Below are 17,774 nucleotides of genomic sequence, written 5' to 3'. Positions count from 1 at the left end.
TACAAAAATACTATGATTTTCATTCCAAAACAATATCGTTTTGATGAACATTAGATAAAGTTATCTAAAATAACATCAGAAAAAACAGACTTGCGTTAATATCACAATTATTATTCTTATCTGGTTAATATTTTTCAAATTAAGTTAACTCTAATGGAATCAAAATTAATATTTGATAAGAGTTCCTCTAAATAGCCTTACAAAATTAATTTTAATAAGATATGCTCAATAATTTTTTTTTAAATATCCTTAAAGTTATATTTTACAATGTATAGAAGATTTTAAACTATGTTTTTATTTGTTTTGCATTAATTATTTGCAATTAAATTTTTTATACTATTTGAAGATGCCAGCTAATTTAACAGGTGGAATTATTTGTTAGTTGATGTAAAGACCTGGAATCAAAATTAAATTCCAAATCTATTATCTTTTAAAAAATAATATAATTTACTATTTAAGTCCAGACAAATCTAATCTATATGCATTTATGTTATTATATTTTGAATTTAATTAAAACTATTTATATTTAAGTAAACAAGATTTTATTTTTAGATCGGAGTGGATTCTCAGATTTTCATTTACACAATCTATGCTCAACTATTGAAATGGTTATATGCTCAACTATTGAAATGGTTATATCTAATTTAAGCGACTGTTTAATTTCTTAAAAGATAAAAAAAAAAAAAAAAAATAGTATATAAAATTAATGAAAGAAGGTACAATGCAATTTTATATAAATTTTAAAAAGAATTTACTTGATTATAAAATTATGAATTTTTCTATTTAAATTTTGTAAAACAAGCTACTAAAATTTTAAACCAAACATTTCTACGTTCGTCATTCATCAGCTATCACTTTTGAGGAATACACTCACACACACAATCAAACAATAACAAATTATGGATTTAGAATCTATTTGTATAAGCCACTAAGATTGGTTTTGGTAGTGAATGATTTGAGTATTATTAGTTCAAATCTCGGTGCCTATCCAAAAAGAGTCTATTGGTATAATATCTTTATAACTATTTACTACTTAAACTTTACTCTATCAAAGTGGACCACACATTTTATCATAGAAGGTATGAATGGAAGTATAAAGTGCTGTTAGGCTGAACAGAAACATCATAAAAGGAAGGAAGGGATATTTTGTTCTTTTTGGTGGTCCTAGTCTGAGGAGAAGATATTGCAACCATGAATGTAGAAGAAGAGGTTCAAAGGTTAAGGGAAGAAATCATAAGGCTTGGCAATGCCCAAACAGATGGTTCTTACAAGGTGTAACAAAAGGACTCCTCTTTTTTTCTCTTCATCTTTCAATCTTCTTCATTATGTTCCTATGAATCTATAAATATGGAAATTTAAGCTCACAATTTCTTCACCCCCTTCTCCCTTATATTATACATGCTTTTAGATAGCCCTTTAAGGAGTTTACTCAGATCCTGATATTGATAAATATAAATATATGATGGTGTTTGCAAAATGTGATGATTTTCTTATTTCTTATGGATCTAGATCTTGAGGTCAATTATGGGGATTGTGGGGTCATTCACAAAATTGGATCTTTACTAGTTTATTTTATCTTCGTAGGATCTAGGCCTATCTCCCAAGCCTTGGAATGAAAAACAGAGAGTGAGATAAGAGTTTTGGTTATGCCAATTGCATGGATTTGCCTTGATAATAAAACGGTTAGGAAGATAAACTCCTTACCTTATGAAAACTTTTGATTCAAACCGTCTTTCAGTGTGCATAGATTTGGAGGAATGGAATGGAAAGAAAGGAAGGGTTCATCCAATCTTCTTGTTCGGATGTATTAAGAAATGAATGCTGAGGGAAATATGTTCCTCAGCCAGTTTTCCACATGTTCTTTTCCCCTAACGTGACCAAAAAGTAGATGGGTGTGAAAAAGACCCTAATGTTACCTGCTAACAATAAAATGAAACTATATACCAATATCTATTATACAGGTGAAATATCCTTAGAAATCTATAGATACATTTGGATGCACAAAGGCGAGTATCATTTTTTTTCCTAAGGTAAAGAATTCAAACAAGGGAATGGAGATAGCATGTGGGAACAGTTAAGTACAAGATTGATCTGGTCAGCAAAATAGAAAACGGTGACCCTTTTTCAATTTGATGAAGCATTGGAGTAAGCACTGAAACAGCCTATCAATATTTAGTGATCCAAGCTTGTTCAATAGGTCTTCTTCATCCTAGCGCATCATAAAAATAAAAATTTGGCTTTGTTGTTAATATTAAAAACGACTCATCATCATAATGGAAAGAGTGGGTGGAGAGACCTGAGACAGTTTGTTCTGTTTATATGTATTAATTTGCTTATATTAAAGGGAAATGTGTTTTCTAGTTGGACATCTCCATTAAGTCATAGCAAGTAATGGTGAACTTGTTTTGCTGATCTATTATATTCTAATGCATAGCATATACCTCTGCTTTCTTGAGATGAACAAAATATGTCTATGTTGTGAAGGTTACATTTGGAACACTGTTTAATGATGATCAATGCGCAAATATATTTGAAGCACTTGTTGGGACATTAAGAGCAGCGAAAAAGCGTAAAGTAGTGACATATGATGGTGAGCTACTGCTTCAAGGTGTCCATGATAATGTGGAAATCACTCTTAATCCTTCACCTGCTGCTGCTTGAACCACAAACTTGTTTTTTATGGCTGTTATATTACTATTTTACTTGATTGCGTAATACGTGCTTGCGTTGAGACGACTTCAGATATGTATCTCCTCGGATTACCATTCGGTTTGAGGTAAATTATTAAGTATGTATCAAATGCTAACACCAACACATGTGGGTAGTGTCTTTTTATGCAATACATTGTCTCTTTTTCCTTTTTTTTGAAGCAGAAACAATTACCTTTATTTTTACCCATTGTACAATGTAGCCCTAGAACGATTAAAATTTATGCAAAAATCATCTTGATGTTAATATACTTTTACTGCAATATAATTGAATCCAGAGTTTTACATACGCTCATCACGGACAATAAAATGTGAGGTATTTAAAGCGAGATCATCTAAAATCATATGAAATAGAATCCAAACAATAGTTGAATTAAGACAGTCATCCTTAACAGGGTAATAATTCAAAAAGGAACTGGAAAAAGAAAGGCAAAACCTGTTGGATGAAAGAGCTCGCTGTTCCTGAAGTATGCCCTACCTAATAAATCAAGAGACTGATGTTTAAATAAGTACACTACAATACAGTGAACTGCCTAAGCTGATATAAAAGACAAATCCCGATGCACAAAGCTCTTGACTGGTGAGGATATGTGTCAATTGTACATAATCTTACCTTTGTGTTTTCACAAAGAGATTTTTTCCAAAATTTGAACCCATAACTTTTCAATTACAAAGAATAACCTTACTGCTATTCCAAAACTCGTCCTCGAGCTGCCTGAGTTGATATATGGCTTGGATATTTTCCTTATATATTATGTACATTATTTCAGGTGGAGTCAAGAAGGATAAGAGGATTTAATAAATTAAAAAAAAAAAAAAAAAAACTAAGACAGTCAACAATGAAACATCGATGAGGGGGATATTGTCATTATGATGAACCACTGAGAATAAATGCTTGGAGAAGGCTCTGCGCTGCTTGGGTTTCATCAGGTGTACCGGATATGACAATAGTCCTGTCACTTGTTCCAGGACGAGGTTCATGGACAATAACCGTGGCACCTGATATCTGATTATGAGAACAGAATTAAGTTAAAAAGAGGGTTAATGAATGCCTTCCAAGAATATCTTCGTAACAAGTCCCATTTTTCACCATAAAAATGCCACATATACAAACCAAAATACAGAAGCACAAGATAATACAATGCTTCCAAACCATCAAGTATTTTCAGTACCACTGCATATTTTTCCTCTAGTAACAAGCTTATAAACAAGTAAACAATTATGAAATCAAATTAGTGATCACACATGCAAGTTCACAAGGATTAACATGAGGAGCTTGTGAGCAACTAAACAAAGAATAAAGCATATGTCTATAAACTTATCCGATATAGTATGTATACCTGTCTCAATCGAGCCAGATTGCTACCATTTTCTCCGTATACAGAGCCAATAACATCATCAGGAACCACAATTTCCACAGTTGTATTAGTCACAACGGCAGTTTTATTCCCACTGCAGAACAAGAGAGTATAATAAGAACTTTGCAGTTTAAGGCATCTTGTTATATATGCTCCAGTGGCTACTTCCACCACTCATTCAGTAGCCACTCTTATTTCTTCTTTGTTTTTTCTTTTGGCTTTTAGGGCGAGGGGAGGCTCTCCCCATTCCAAAGGTAAGACACACCAGCTATAATTTACACCCGATTACATATCGGGTACCAATGGGGACTCCTGGATTCGTATCCAAGTCATGCAACTGTCATGATACGGAAAGTCATCCAAGTGAGCCAACCTTTGTTGGCATTAGAAACAATGTTATGGTAGTCTTACAACTTCACCCAATGCCAGGGTTCCAAATAATAGCAAATAGACAATGATCCCATAAAGGTCAAGGTCGAATAAAATAAAAGAGGCTAGTCCAGTGTAATGATTTGCCACCAGACAGCAGATTACATGGGACAACAGAACTAATTGTCTATAAGAAAATGTCACAATATGAACTCATTGGCACAAACACACAATCTCACCAAGTTAAAGGTGTTGTATGCCACAGAAATCAACATCGATTAAATCAAACCATAAATAGCACTTCCTAGTTATCCAAATCTTCGATCTTGTGATACTAAGAAGGCCAATAGTTTATTCCTCATCAAATAATTGATTTGCATTAAAGCAAGTTAAAGTTATTTTGCATATCACCAACCTAACAAGTTCTAAGCTGCCTTTTTGAGAAGTCAATGCCCTGCCAACATCATTGATGCCTCTAGAATTTATCCCAGCCGCCGTCTGCAATCAAATCTAATCATATAACAAGGGAAAACTAGGAAAGGAAAACCTGCTAGCAGAGAGAAAGCAACATACTTGTTGTGCCCGTAGCCCTGGTGAAGAAGGATAATCTATATTTCGAGAAAGTGAAAGATGATCTATGCTTTGAGAAAGGCTCCCAGCACTGTTTTGTGTACTGGAAAAAAGATGATCTCGCAGTCTGCCAGTTGCATTATATAACGCATCTTGAACATTTGAAAGCTCTCCTGAGATCTGAGGAAAAAAGCGAATAAAGATATAGTAACTAATAAATGCCTAAACGTCATCAAAATATTTATCCTGATGAAGTAAACAAATATAGTGAACTTTATATTTAGGCATTTGCGACCTAAATAGAAATATTAGGCATTTATATTTTTTTTGTCTTCAAAAAAGTATATTAGGCATTTGCGACATAAATAGAAATATTATGTATCTCTTGTCAACTCAATCAATGCATTGGGGTTGAAGTAAATGCTTGGAACAAAAAGAAATATAAGTTGAATATCATAGAATTTGTTATAACCATTAGAATATCACCAAGGAGATCGTGCAAATCATCTTCGGCTAGTCTGAAGATCAGATTCCTAGATCATACAAACCCATGAAGGAAAATCGAGCAGCTCCTACTTTAACTTCAAGCTCCAACATACCAGTTGCAGTAACAGATATTTGCATCAGGAATATCATAAATATCATTTTGACTAGTCTGAAGATGATCGTGAGGCTACTAGTCTATGAGAGAAGAACAATAAAAAGCCCAAGCTTTGAAATAAAACACTTACTCTCCATCGAGAAAAGAAGAGGGACTTACATATGGTGTTTATAGATCTTGAGAAGGTATATCATAGGGTCCCAAGAAAAGTTTTATGGTGGGTTCTTGAAAGGAAAAAAGTACCATCAAAGTATGTATATGCAATCAAGGATATATATAATGGTGCTACTACACGTGTAAAAGCTTGTAACGGAACATCAAATTATTTTCCTATCACGGTAAGTGTATAGCAAGGTTCTGCTCTTAATCCTTATCTCTTTGTCTTAGTTATGGATGAACTAACAAAAGATATTCAAGAGGAAGTGCCATGATGTATGCTTTTTGCAGATGATATTTTGCTTATTGATGAGAACAAGGCCGGTGTTAACAGAAAACTAGGAGCCTATTTGGATCCTCTCTTTTTTAAGCTAGAAACTACTTATAAGCTAAAGCTAAAAAAAAAGAGCTTAAAAAAAAACTAAAAGATGTTTGGTGAGTACTTTAAATTTTTAGCTTAAAAATTATTTAAAAGCACATATTTCAAAAAAACTCTCTTTCTCTATCTCTAAAGTTCTTTATTTCAAAAAAATGCACACAATTTAAGAAAAGTAGATAAGGGCTTAAAAAAAGCTCCTCCTAGGAGCTTTTGGCTTTTAGCTTTTTTTTTTCATTATAAGAACTTTATTCAAAATCTGTTTGGCCTAACTTCTGCCTATAAGTAGCTTTTGGCTTAAAAAATAGAGGATTCAAACAGGCACTAGAATTGTGGAGAAGCACGTAGGAGTTTAAAGGAGTTACGTTAAGCCTGAGCAAGACTAAGTATATGAAGTATGAGTTTTCTCTGGCAAGAGATAAAGATCAAGATTCTATGCATCTACTTGGACAAGAGGTACTCAAGAAAGATGTTTTCAGATATCTGGGATCAATTTTGCAAAAAAGTTGAGAGATTGATGAGGATATAAATCATAGAATAAGAGCAAGGTGGATGAAATGGCGCAGTGCATCAGGATTGTTGTGTAAATGCAAAATTCCCCTTGAGCTAAAAGAAAAATTCTATAGAACAACAATAAAGCCTGCAATGTTATATGTAGCTAAATGTTGGTCAGCACAAAAGTAACATGAGCTTAAAATGGGATTAGCGGAAATGAGGATGTTAAGGTGGATGTGTGGTTATACGAGGATGGATAAAAAAGAAATGAAGATATTCGATGAAAGGTGGGAGTAATACCGGTGGTGGAAAAGATGAGAGAAAATAGATTGAGGTAGTTTAGGCACGTAATGAGAAGGTCATTGGATGCTCCCGTAAGAACAAAGATTTGTTACCAAGAGCTTGACATAAAGAGAGATAGAGGTAGACCGAAACTTACTTGAGGGAAGGTAGTAAAAGAAGACTTAATGAAGTGGGATATAAATTGGCAGACGGTGTCTCAGGAAGCAATGGAGAAAAGCTATAAGCATGATGGAAGGGTAGATCCGATTTTATTCCTATGTTCCAGAACAACTCTCTTTCTTTTTCCTTCTTTTCTTTTATTCCATTTTTCCTTTCAATCTTTTTTCTCTTACCTATTTATTTATGTGTTTTTCTTTTTCTTTTTTCCCTATATTCCTTTCTATGTTATTTTATTTTATTTTTATTTCATTTATCTATTTATTTTTTTTATTTTTTTTATTTCATACCTTCTTATTCTTTTCTGTCCCCCTATATATCCTTATTTGTATTTTATTTTATTTTATTTTTTCTTATAATTGTGTACTACTTTTGTATGGATAATATTATATATATACTTAAAGTTTATTTTTATCATTTTTTCTCAATCTTTCTGTACCTTTTTTTGTGGTTCATCTACACCGACACCAACTAGTTTGGGATAAAGGTGTTGTTAATGTTGACTCTCCATAAAAAAGATAAATATGGCTTACATTTCAAATATAGCTCTCAAGGGAAAATGTATTGTATGAGGGATAAACAAATACCATGTTTAGACATACAAGAATAGATTAAAAAGTAAACACTGAATCTAATACTAAGACAGAATCCAGCTTTCCATAATAGTAAACCTTGATACACACACTAAAAAGGCATACCCTAACAGTTTATTACTTTAAAACAAAACAAGAATTTACAAGGAAATAAAATACAAATTATAAAGCTTTGGGAAAAAAAGGAAGTGAGTAAGATCCTTAACAAAAAGCTCCAGAAAGCAGATGATAATACTTGGAAATGTTTTCTATCAGGGTTAAAGCATAAACCATCATAGTAACTATATGCTATGCCAATACCTCACTCTTAATGTTGAACAGGATAAATAAATATATTTTAACAGTTACACTAAGATACCCTGTTAGAAACTACACTACTGTTAAAAGGACAGAAAAGGAATTGAGGTTGTAACAACCTTGCCTAAATGGCAAGGTTAGTGAAAAGGAAGGGAAAGCAGTTAAGAGAAAAGTTAGAAGGGAGAGAAAGGTAGGGGCGAAAGCATCCAGAGACTGAGTGAGTATTGGGGCATTTGGGCAGGGAGGTTGCGAACACTTGACGTTCTGCAGTATTTTGTCTTCAATTTATCCTGCTTTGAGTGATTTGATCCATTGTACTTGGGGTTTAGTCATATTTCTTTGTAATATAACATTTGATTCCTATTAATTGGTATCAGAGCTCTCAATATAGAAATTGTGGTATCAAACTATAGATCATTTCGGAGTTTGAATGAGAAGAAGCCCATTGGTGGCTCATCAACCAGGGTAGAGGGAACCGCTAATTGGAGAAGCTTCTTATAATGAAGGCGCTGAAAGTATTTGCTCGCATTTAATACCTGTGTTGGAATGACTGCAATTTGAATGCAAGTTAGTGGGATACAGCGAAGACACTTCTTGAGCAATTCCAACTAGAGTTTCATTTGGATTTATGCGTTTGGGACTAGGAAGCAAAATCATATCTCCCAAAGCCGAAAATGGAGATGCAGAGAAATTCTGTGGAGAAGATGGAGACCCATGGTGTTTGGATTGAAAACCATGGTATGTTTGAGGAGATCGGAAGTTCTTTTCAATACCTGGATGAGAAAAAGCTGCAAGAAAAACCCGAAGATTAAGAGAAACAGTTGATGAATGACCATGCTCAGGCAAAGGGTGCGCAAGGGCCAGTAATGCCACCGTCACTAGCGGAGGTACCAACCCACCACCATCAGTCGAGCCACCGGACTTCAACCTTCGCAAGGAGTTTTATCAATACAGCTATGAAGGGAATTAACGGCTATGCATTAAAAAAAAGAGAAGGAATCAGCGGCGCATTCCAAAAAGAGAAGAGAATCAAGTTAGGTCAAGGAGCAGTGCACATTAAAAAAATGGGGCCAAATATGGTCAGGCCCACATTGTTGATACATTGCTTTAGACCAAATCCAGTGAAATCCTTGTCTTATGTGCAGATTAGGCTTGTAACCCACGATTTTGCCTGACCTAATCAGAACCATAACAAAAGAAACAAACTCGAATTTTGCACCCATTCGACCTGACCCTAAACCGAATTTAAGGCAAGGTTTGGTTGCTATATTTACCAAATGCAGTGGGCATTCTCTTTAAGAACAAGAGTCCCTTGAGGAGGCAAACTTTCCGGTGCAAACTCATCCGGTGCCATCCGCAGGTATCACTTAAATACTTGCAGAATCTTTCCTAAAGGGTATGTCATCAGCACATTGGGGAGGATAAATTAATTCACGCAAGGTGGAAGGGCCTCCTTTGCTCATGTGGAGATTTTCTAAGATCTTGAAATGGGCAGAGCTTGTTGTAAGAACCTGCACCGTTAATTTAGGAATTTAATTAATTAATTATGAGATTAATGAGATAATTTCATAATTGACCCTAATAATTATGAGAAGGCTTAAATAATTATGATAAGTGATTAATAATATTGAAAGTCGCTTTTTTGGCGAAAAGTGCAGATACCGGTTCTGCCTCACGGTAGAAATGCGTACCGATGAAGTATCCCGGAAAATTATGAAAAGTGTGTATATATTACTAGAATAATATATAGGACTAGTATAACAAGTTTGAAGTCAAAATAATGAGAACTGGTGTCAGAACTGATACCGGCTTCGTAAAAGAGCGTACCGGCAAAGTGTTGCGAAAAATAATATAAAAATATGATAAATCCTAGAAAAATGGCTAGGATCAGAATCCAAAGTTTGGGATTAAAATGATAAGCGTAACTATTAGTGCTAATACAGTGTGGTTAGACTTAACGAGACTATAAATAACCTTTAGCACAAAGACCTAGGTTAATTCTTATTGTTTCTTACATGAGTTTATGGAGGCTCAGCTGCTGCCTCCTTTCTTCTTCACCATCTCATAGCTTTCTTCCTCTTTGAACCCTCCAAGTGATCATCTTTATGCATACTTCCTTCACCAAAATAGCTTAGGTGTGTGAGACCAAGCCTTTTTGAGGGTGTGAGGCCACTCATTACTGAGTTTAGGCTTCTGAGCTGAGGGGTTTAATGGTTGTGTATAGGAGTTTTCATTGGGGAAGCCATGTTCATGTCCTTGGTGGTGTCAAGAAGCTATTTTGAGTGGTAAAAGACCAAGCTTGAGGTGTATTTTCGTAGTCCTTTAAAGTCAGAACCTTTAAGCATTGTTGGAAGCTCCAAGGCAGTGTCCTTTTCTGAGTTTAAGAGTCCTAAGGTAAACTTTGATCACCATCTTTGAATATTCATGAATTAAGCTTGATTAAGCCACTAAATGAGGAAACTTTGATTATATGAGTTAATGGTTGAGGAACTATGTTTAAAATACCTTAATGGACTTCTGTTTATGGAGTTATTGGACTCCCAATCGAATTTGAACCCTTAAAATCGAGTTTATGCAGAAACTACACGAGTTTCTGCATTCTGTCTGAAAAGTATTCGAATACTTTTCGTGAAGTATTGGGATACTTGCCTGGTATTCAAATACTTATTGAAAAGTATTGAGATACTTTTCTGGGAATGGCAGTATTCGAATACTTTAGTGAAAGTATTGGGATACTTGCTGGTATTCGAATACCTTAGAAAAAGTATTGAGATACTTTTGGTATTCGAATACTTATCGTGGAGTATTGGGATACTTAGTGGTATTCGGATACTCTAGTAAAAGTATCAGGATACATAGTGGTATTCGGATACTTTAGTGAAAGTATCGGGATACTTGGTGGTATTAGGATACTTTAGTGAAAGAATTGGGATACTTTTCTCGGAACAAAAGTATTCGAATACTTATCGAGGAGTATTCGAATACTTTTGGCAGAATGAGCCTAAAATCAATTGTAACAAGTTGGGAAGCCTTAAATACAATATAAGACCTTAATGAATCAGTGTGGGCTTGTCCTAGAGGTGTTTTAGTGATAAAAGTGAAATAACCCATTATCAAGGCTTTGGGAGAAGCCGATAATCATTAAACAAAAAAGGAAATGTTGTCCTTATGCAATGAAACTCTAGACTATGAATATTAATGATATTTCTAGCATAAACAGACTGTTCTTTTGCTGTTTGGTGAACCTTGGATTGCTAATTGGACTCTTGACTTTGGATTGTTAGCTTGCAAGGTAAGCTTTCGTGTCCTCGGTTTATTTGAGGCTGTTAGAGGATTTCGAATGGCTATAAAAGCTCAATTATTTGAGGAAGCATTTGCATTCTTCAAGAAGCTCAACTAGAATGTTCAAGCTGTCAATGTATTGCTGGACAATATTCATAATTCTGATAGAGCGGTTGATTTTGCTTTCAGAATTGACAAAGATGTTTGGAGTGAGGTGGCCAAGGCTCAACACACTAAGGAGTTCATTCTTACGTTGAATGTTGATAATCTTCAAAATATCGGTGACCAATTGTATGATAAAACATCATACGAGGCTACAAAAATCATATTTGCCTTTATATCTAACTCAGCAAAGTTGGTTATCGCCACAGTCAAATTAAAATAGTTCCAAGGCACTGTTGATGCGGCAAGGGAAGCCAGCAGCTCAAAAACATAGAGTCTCATGTGGCCCAGAAATGTGGACTCAACAACAATATTATTCATATGGATGTCGTAGAGGAGAACAAATTGACCCACGAGTACAATGTTCAGAGTTTCCCCACTGTCAATTTCTTCATTGATAGAGTTCACAAGTCTTACCCTGGCCATAGAACCAAAGATGCAATAGTGACATATATTAGGAAGAAGACAGGCCCTGTGAATGCCGAAAGTGACAAACTTGCAGCAACATCAAAACTTGAGGATGATGATCAATACATTGAGGGTGATGTAAATATTGTGTCCACCCCCCATACAACTGCTATTCTTGAACAGCAAGTAGTGAACTGTGACCCTAATATCACATCACCCTGTGATAATCACTTAAATGTGGCAAATGGGAATTTCTTATATGACATTAATCATCATCGCAGGGTGAATGTTGCTGGTCAAAGGGAGCTTCACAAACCTACATCACCCTATGATAACCACTTAAACGTGATGAATGGGAATGTTGTATTTGATATTAATCATCCTTGCAAGGTGAATGTTGTTGTTCAAAGGCTTCACAAACCTAAGTCTAACCATCCTTGCATACATTTGGAGAGTGATATATCAGGGACTGGAACAACATATGAAACTCGAGACTCCGTTTTTATGCTGAGAACTATGATGAAACTGTTGAAGTTGGGAAGGTATTTATTGGGACAAAATTTAAATTTGTTGTTTTCTCTTCACACTGAGAATGAGGATGGAATTCCCTAGGAGGTTCTTTGTTACTTCCTTTCCCTGATTTGTTCATGTTGCACACAGGATTAGCATGTTATGCAAATCTCTTGAACCCCCCACGAAAGGCAGCTTTAGTTCCATTAGCCGCTCATGCTTCTAAACCTAGTAAAGCTGAAAGATTAAAGTTCCTCTCATCTCATCAAGGGATCGATGAGTACTCCAAAGTGGTGTTTGGGGGATCAAAGAAGTCTCATCATCAGAGGATGGCCTTCCCTAGGAGGTTCTCTGTTACTTCCTTTCCCTGATTCATTCATATTGCACGCAGGATTAGAATATTATGAAATCTCTTGAACCCTCCACGAAAGGCGGCTTTAGTTTTGCTGCTCATGCTTCTGAACCTAGTAAAGAGGAAAGAATAAAGTTCTTCTCATCTCATCAGGGGACCGATGAAAAAGGGGTGTTTAGGGTTCAAAGAAGTCTCTTTGAGGTAATGGTTGAGTTTCCATCAGGAAAACCACCCATCGGTGTGCTTTTTGCAACAATAGCCCCTAGTTTACAACCTCGTTACTATTCTATTGCATCCTCCCCTAGAATTGTCAACGGAGGGTACATGTAAGTGGTGCCTTGGTGTATGGTTCAACTCCCAATGCCTTTGTAAGGTTTGCATGCATATGGCCAAGAGAGCATTGTTATAGGTGACAGTGCGTTAAACGCTCTTCTTGTGATAAGAAGTGATGAGGGAATTAGTGTACAAGAGCAATGGGATCTCAGTGGAAGTTATTATGCTTACGGCTTACATTTCAAGTAGTTGGACCCCAAGGGAGGTATTTCATTGGTTTAGGGATGGAAAAACCTTGCGGCAATGATAGTGGAAAGAAAGGGAAAAAAGTTAGAGGCAAAAGATAAAAGGGACAGAAAGGTAGGAGAGAGAACATCACAAAATGAGTGAGTTTTAAGGCCTTTGGGCAGGAAGGTTGTAGACTCTTGAAATGTTGCAGTATTATGCCTTTATTTTATCTTGCTTTGAGTGATTTGATCCATTGTACTTGAGCGTTATTCCTCTTTCTTTGTAATACAACATTCGGTTTGTATCATACTCTCTCCTTTGACAACATAGATATGAAACAAAAGCCTTATAAAATATACCAAATATACCCTAAATGATCAACAATTGCAACAAGAATTTAGACCAAGCTAAACTTTTTCTATAGCAACTAGTTCTTATCGAATAAGCATAATAGCATATATTTATCAGAATAAGCCGGAGGTGGCTTCAAGCTTGTCCTATGGGCGTTACTCATGTATTACTAGTCTAGAAAATAAACACCGACTCAAACATATCCTACAAACTGTGTCTAAGCTGGAAGAAGCAATTTCTTTGTATAGGAAGTAGCCTGGTATTAATCTTTCACTTATACTCTCTAGGAACACTCTTCTTTTCCATTTCCCTTTACCCCAATCTGAGTTAAGAGAGCCCAAAATCAAGAAGTCAACAAGTAAGAAGCATGCACCTATATTCACAGAAATAGAGATAACCAATATTTTTACAGGATATACCAGGGTTAGAGTGGAGTCGTATATATCTTAAAATGATATCAGATGTTACATGGTAATAACGGTTCAGGATTTTTGCAGAAAAGGAAAGAGGTGTAGCTGACACCATCAAATTTGCACAATGAGCAATGAGAAAACTTTTTTGGTCTAAGGGGCAAAAGGTTTCTTTAACTTGCACCATACACAGAATAATGAGTTGAAAAAATAAAAGCATTTTTTCAGCATCTTTTGATTGTAAATCCAAATAACGAATCATCTCCATACCTGTACTACTTGATCATTATCTGATGCACACCTTGGAACCTGGCCATTCCCAATTATTCTTATGCTAGTCCCTGTGGTCTTTCGCATTTCTGAGACAATTGCTCCTCCTTTCCCTAACAAACAACCGACTTGGTTTGATGGGACTACAAGTCGTGCAGTAACAGATGACCCAAAAGCCTCAACAGACTTCGAGAAAACAAGCACAACAGCCTTTTGTGCTGGGGAATTTCTTGATTCTGGATTCTGCCAAAACTGAAACGACCAAAAAAAGAAAAATTAAAAAGAACAGTACTGATAATGATACACTTACAAGAATACAAGACACAGAACAGAAGCAAAAGCAAAAAAATATCATATTTAACAAACCTCTGAAGCACTAACAGTAACTAATCGATCGTCGCACTCAACAAGTGAAGGACCAAAACTTATAGCAGCCCCTGTTTCATTCTGAAGAGCTTTTACCATGCAGCCGCCCTTTCCAATTACACAACCAACCCTATCATTGGAACAAAGAATTCTAAAAGTAACTTCCTGCTTAAGTGCTTTTGGATCCAGGGTTGAGACCCTATTAACTTCAGCTGACAATGTATGAACTCCAGAGGCATTGCCATTAGACCTACTGGATGAGGTAGACAAGACAGAGTTCCTCTGCAGACGATTATCTATATGCAGATTGGTTAAACTCTCGTATGGAACTGCAAAAGTTTCATGCTGAATTACTTCATAGGGTCTGCTTCCTATCATCTTCGTTCTATCAGCTGGAGGACAATCTTGAAGCCGACGAGAGACAGCAACAAGGGCCTTCTTTACAGATGACACATTGCCTTCTATCTGACACAACCCCAAAAGATATTTTCTCAGCATAAAAAAAAAAAAAAATAGACAGCACAAATGAAGTTCGTTCATCAAATTCAAATGCCCATTAATCAGTGAGTTGGAAAATGTTCAACCCTAAGCATGAAATTGAAGTCATGTCTTACATTGCATACAAGGTAATCAAAGGCAAAAAAGGTGCCCTCAAAAAATAATAGAAACCCATAGGGGCCCTCAAGACACTAGACCTTCCCAGCAACCTTAGGACACTAGTAACCACTAACCACGGTTCAAATTGTACTTTAATAATAGAAAGGATCCCTTATCATGGCTTCTTAACTCTAAGCCTCAAAGACTACCACAGATGGGGAAAAAAATTCAAAAATTCAAAAATTCATAGTCTATTCAATTATTATAATAATTATAATGGGCTGGTTTAATTGGATCAAGTTTAAATTATGGGTGATTAAAAAGGACTGATTAGAAAATCCATTGGATATCCACATGAGGGAATCAGCTTCAATGGCTAGTTCATGAAAACAAAGCAAAATGGAACTGACCAAGCTAACACAGTACAAATTTTCCTTCGACCAATGAATCTATTCGGGTTTGGCCCCAGGGAAGGCCCATACAAAAAATTCACTTGAGCTAGCCATTGTTACCACATCAGGTGGCATGCCCATATGTGTGAATGACCCGATGGATACAGACAAGAAGACATAGCTAACCATTGTTACCAAGTCAGGTGGCATGACCATATGTGTGAACGGCATGGTGTATACAGACAAGAATTTATTACGCAACTAACCGTCTACTTATTTTATTACTTGCCTTTACAGCATGATTTGATTAGACTAGGGATTTTGTCGTGAAGCCTTGACACTTACCATGCTATGCTTTCCCATTTTACCACACTAGTAAATGCTCATTCTCTTTCTCTGTCGCCATTAGAATTGAAAATCAATTTGACCATCTCCATTATTGTCTTTCACATACCACCATTTTCTTTTCATCATAATTCATTAGCAAAACAAGCGGGGAAGAAAAATACAAAGAGAGGAGGACCCTTCATTAATTGATATTAATTCTCTAAAGATTCTCACATTTGGATTCCAACAACTAAATTATCACTAGTTCTACAATGTCATTAACTCTCTTTAAATAAATTCAAGTAGCATAAATAGATAGATATAATTAGAGAAAAGTTCACCAATGCCCCTGTGGTTTGCTTCATAATCATCTATGCCTTTTTTTTTATCACATATGCCCCTGTGCTTTGTAAAAAATAAAAAACCACAAGGGCATATGTGATGAAAAACATACCCTTTTGCAAACCACAGGCGCATATGTGATAAAAAAAAATCACATGGACATGAGTGAATAAACCATAGGGGCATTGGTGAACCTTCCCTATAATTAATATCTAAACGAGTCCCATATCCATCCATTAAATGGATCACAGATGCAATGGATTACCTAAATAATTGTGTAGCATAATGGTTAGTCATCTATTCAACATCCACTATAATCCAATCCAAGACAAAACCAGTTCTACCAAACCCTAATGATTACAATGCAGTATTCCAACGAATTATGCAAGGCGAAACACACATTAATTCAGTAATCAGAGAAACTCATTGACCTCAATTATTTCGTCGGAGGGTAATGTACACGCCGGCAACTTATCATTCAAAGCCCTAATTCTACATCCGGTGTCTTCCCTGATCTTTTCCACCACCTTCCCTCCCTTTCCGATGACGCCACCGACCTGCGAAGTGTCCGCCACCAGCCGGCACGACACCACCCTGTCCCCGACCTCGTCGGCGGCAGCGACGTCGAGAACCCTCTCGAACACCTTAAGCAGCGCGTCCTGGGCCTTGGTGACCTCGGAAACCTCATCGTCGCCGTCGGGGGCAATCACGAGTATGACCCGGTCTGGGGAGTTGGGCGGGGCGTCCTGGATTCGGATCTTGGCGCCAGTGGCTTGCTGGAGGTTTTTGATGTCGGCGCCGGACTTGCCGATGATGCCGCCAATTCGGGAGGCGTGGCAGAGGAGGCGGAAGCCGACGTGGCCGGGTGGGATGTAGAAGGGCTTGGACTTGAAGCGCTTGGAGGGTCCGTTGGAGGAGTTCCTGTTCGGGTTCGGGTTCGGGTCAGCCATCCAAGTGGGAACAGGAAAGTTAATTGGGTGGTAGAGGAAGGAAGTTGCTTATCATAAATCCTTGTTTTTCTTCTTCCACTATAAAATATCTACCAATGCAGGACTCTCTCTAATCTTTCTTTCTTTTATTTTCTTTTCTTTTTATTTGTTTCTTTAAATGTTTTTTTGTTTTCTTGTGTGTGTGTTTCTCGCTCTCTCTGTCTCTGTCTCTGTCTATATATCTCTGACTGCTACAATCACATTACAAGAGTTACAGAGATTAAGGAAAGCGAACTGGGGTGTTTGGTTTGGTTTGGTTTGGGTTGGGATGGATGCCTGCGCGCAGGGAGAGGAAATGGTTGGCCTAGGGTTTTAGAGTTCCTTTGTTGTAACTTATATTTATATTTATGAGAAATATATCTCGACAAAAATAATATGGCTTTAATGTTTTTAAAGTAAATGTAGATAAGTTATTTATATTCGCTCTCAAAACGTCATCATTTTGAGTTGAAAAATTAAAAAATTATGATAAAAAGACTATTATAACCTTGAACTAAATTATAATTACAAAAATATCTTGATTTCTGCCTCAA

At 36.2% G+C, this 17,774-nt stretch overlaps 2 protein-coding genes across 2 annotated transcripts; one reads left to right on the top strand and one right to left on the bottom strand.

The window, feature by feature from the left end:
- The first annotated feature begins 1,134 nt into the window (after nt 1-1,134).
- On the top strand, nt 1,135-2,841 carry LOC133302556 (costars family protein). Its single transcript, XM_061502349.1, has 2 exons — nt 1,135-1,272; nt 2,485-2,841. Exons 1-2 carry the CDS (start codon nt 1,192-1,194, stop codon nt 2,659-2,661), a joined length of 258 nt encoding a protein of 85 aa, XP_061358333.1. The 5' UTR covers nt 1,135-1,191; the 3' UTR covers nt 2,662-2,841.
- A 149-nt stretch (nt 2,842-2,990) lies between these two features.
- LOC133302561 (KH domain-containing protein HEN4-like) lies at nt 2,991-17,539 on the bottom strand. The gene is made up of 7 exons (XM_061502364.1): nt 16,684-17,539; nt 14,595-15,059; nt 14,229-14,480; nt 5,009-5,185; nt 4,851-4,933; nt 4,049-4,160; nt 2,991-3,714 (listed from the first exon to the last, which is right to left on the bottom strand). Exons 1-7 carry the CDS (start codon nt 17,200-17,202, stop codon nt 3,577-3,579), a joined length of 1,746 nt encoding a protein of 581 aa, XP_061358348.1. The 5' UTR covers nt 17,203-17,539; the 3' UTR covers nt 2,991-3,576.
- Nucleotides 17,540-17,774: the final 235 nt, after the last annotated feature.

This window comes from Gastrolobium bilobum, unplaced genomic scaffold (assembly GCF_033153095.1).
Source record: "Gastrolobium bilobum isolate Gb01-03AN ecotype WA unplaced genomic scaffold, APGP_CSIRO_Gbil_v1 utg35049, whole genome shotgun sequence".
In the NCBI taxonomy this organism is placed as follows: domain Eukaryota; kingdom Viridiplantae; phylum Streptophyta; class Magnoliopsida; order Fabales; family Fabaceae; genus Gastrolobium; species Gastrolobium bilobum.
This window is presented reverse-complemented; position numbering and strand designations above follow the sequence as displayed.

Bases quoted from the DNA above. Each gene is read 5' to 3' on its own strand.
- LOC133302561 (XM_061502364.1), bottom strand. From the start codon at position 17,202: ATGGCTGACCCGAACCCGAACCCGAACAGGAACTCCTCCAACGGACCC. The intron at 5,186-14,228 runs GTATGGAGATGA...TTTTTTCCTCAG, and splicing joins ATAATGATCAAGTAGTACAG to ATCTCAGGAGAGCTTTCAAA. The intron at 4,934-5,008 runs GTATGTTGCTTT...ATTTGATTGCAG, and splicing joins CAGGGCTACGGGCACAACAA to ACGGCGGCTGGGATAAATTC.
- LOC133302556 (XM_061502349.1), top strand. From the start codon at position 1,192: ATGAATGTAGAAGAAGAGGTTCAAAGGTTAAGGGAAGAAATCATAAGG. The intron at 1,273-2,484 runs GTGTAACAAAAG...TATGTTGTGAAG, and splicing joins AAACAGATGGTTCTTACAAG to GTTACATTTGGAACACTGTT.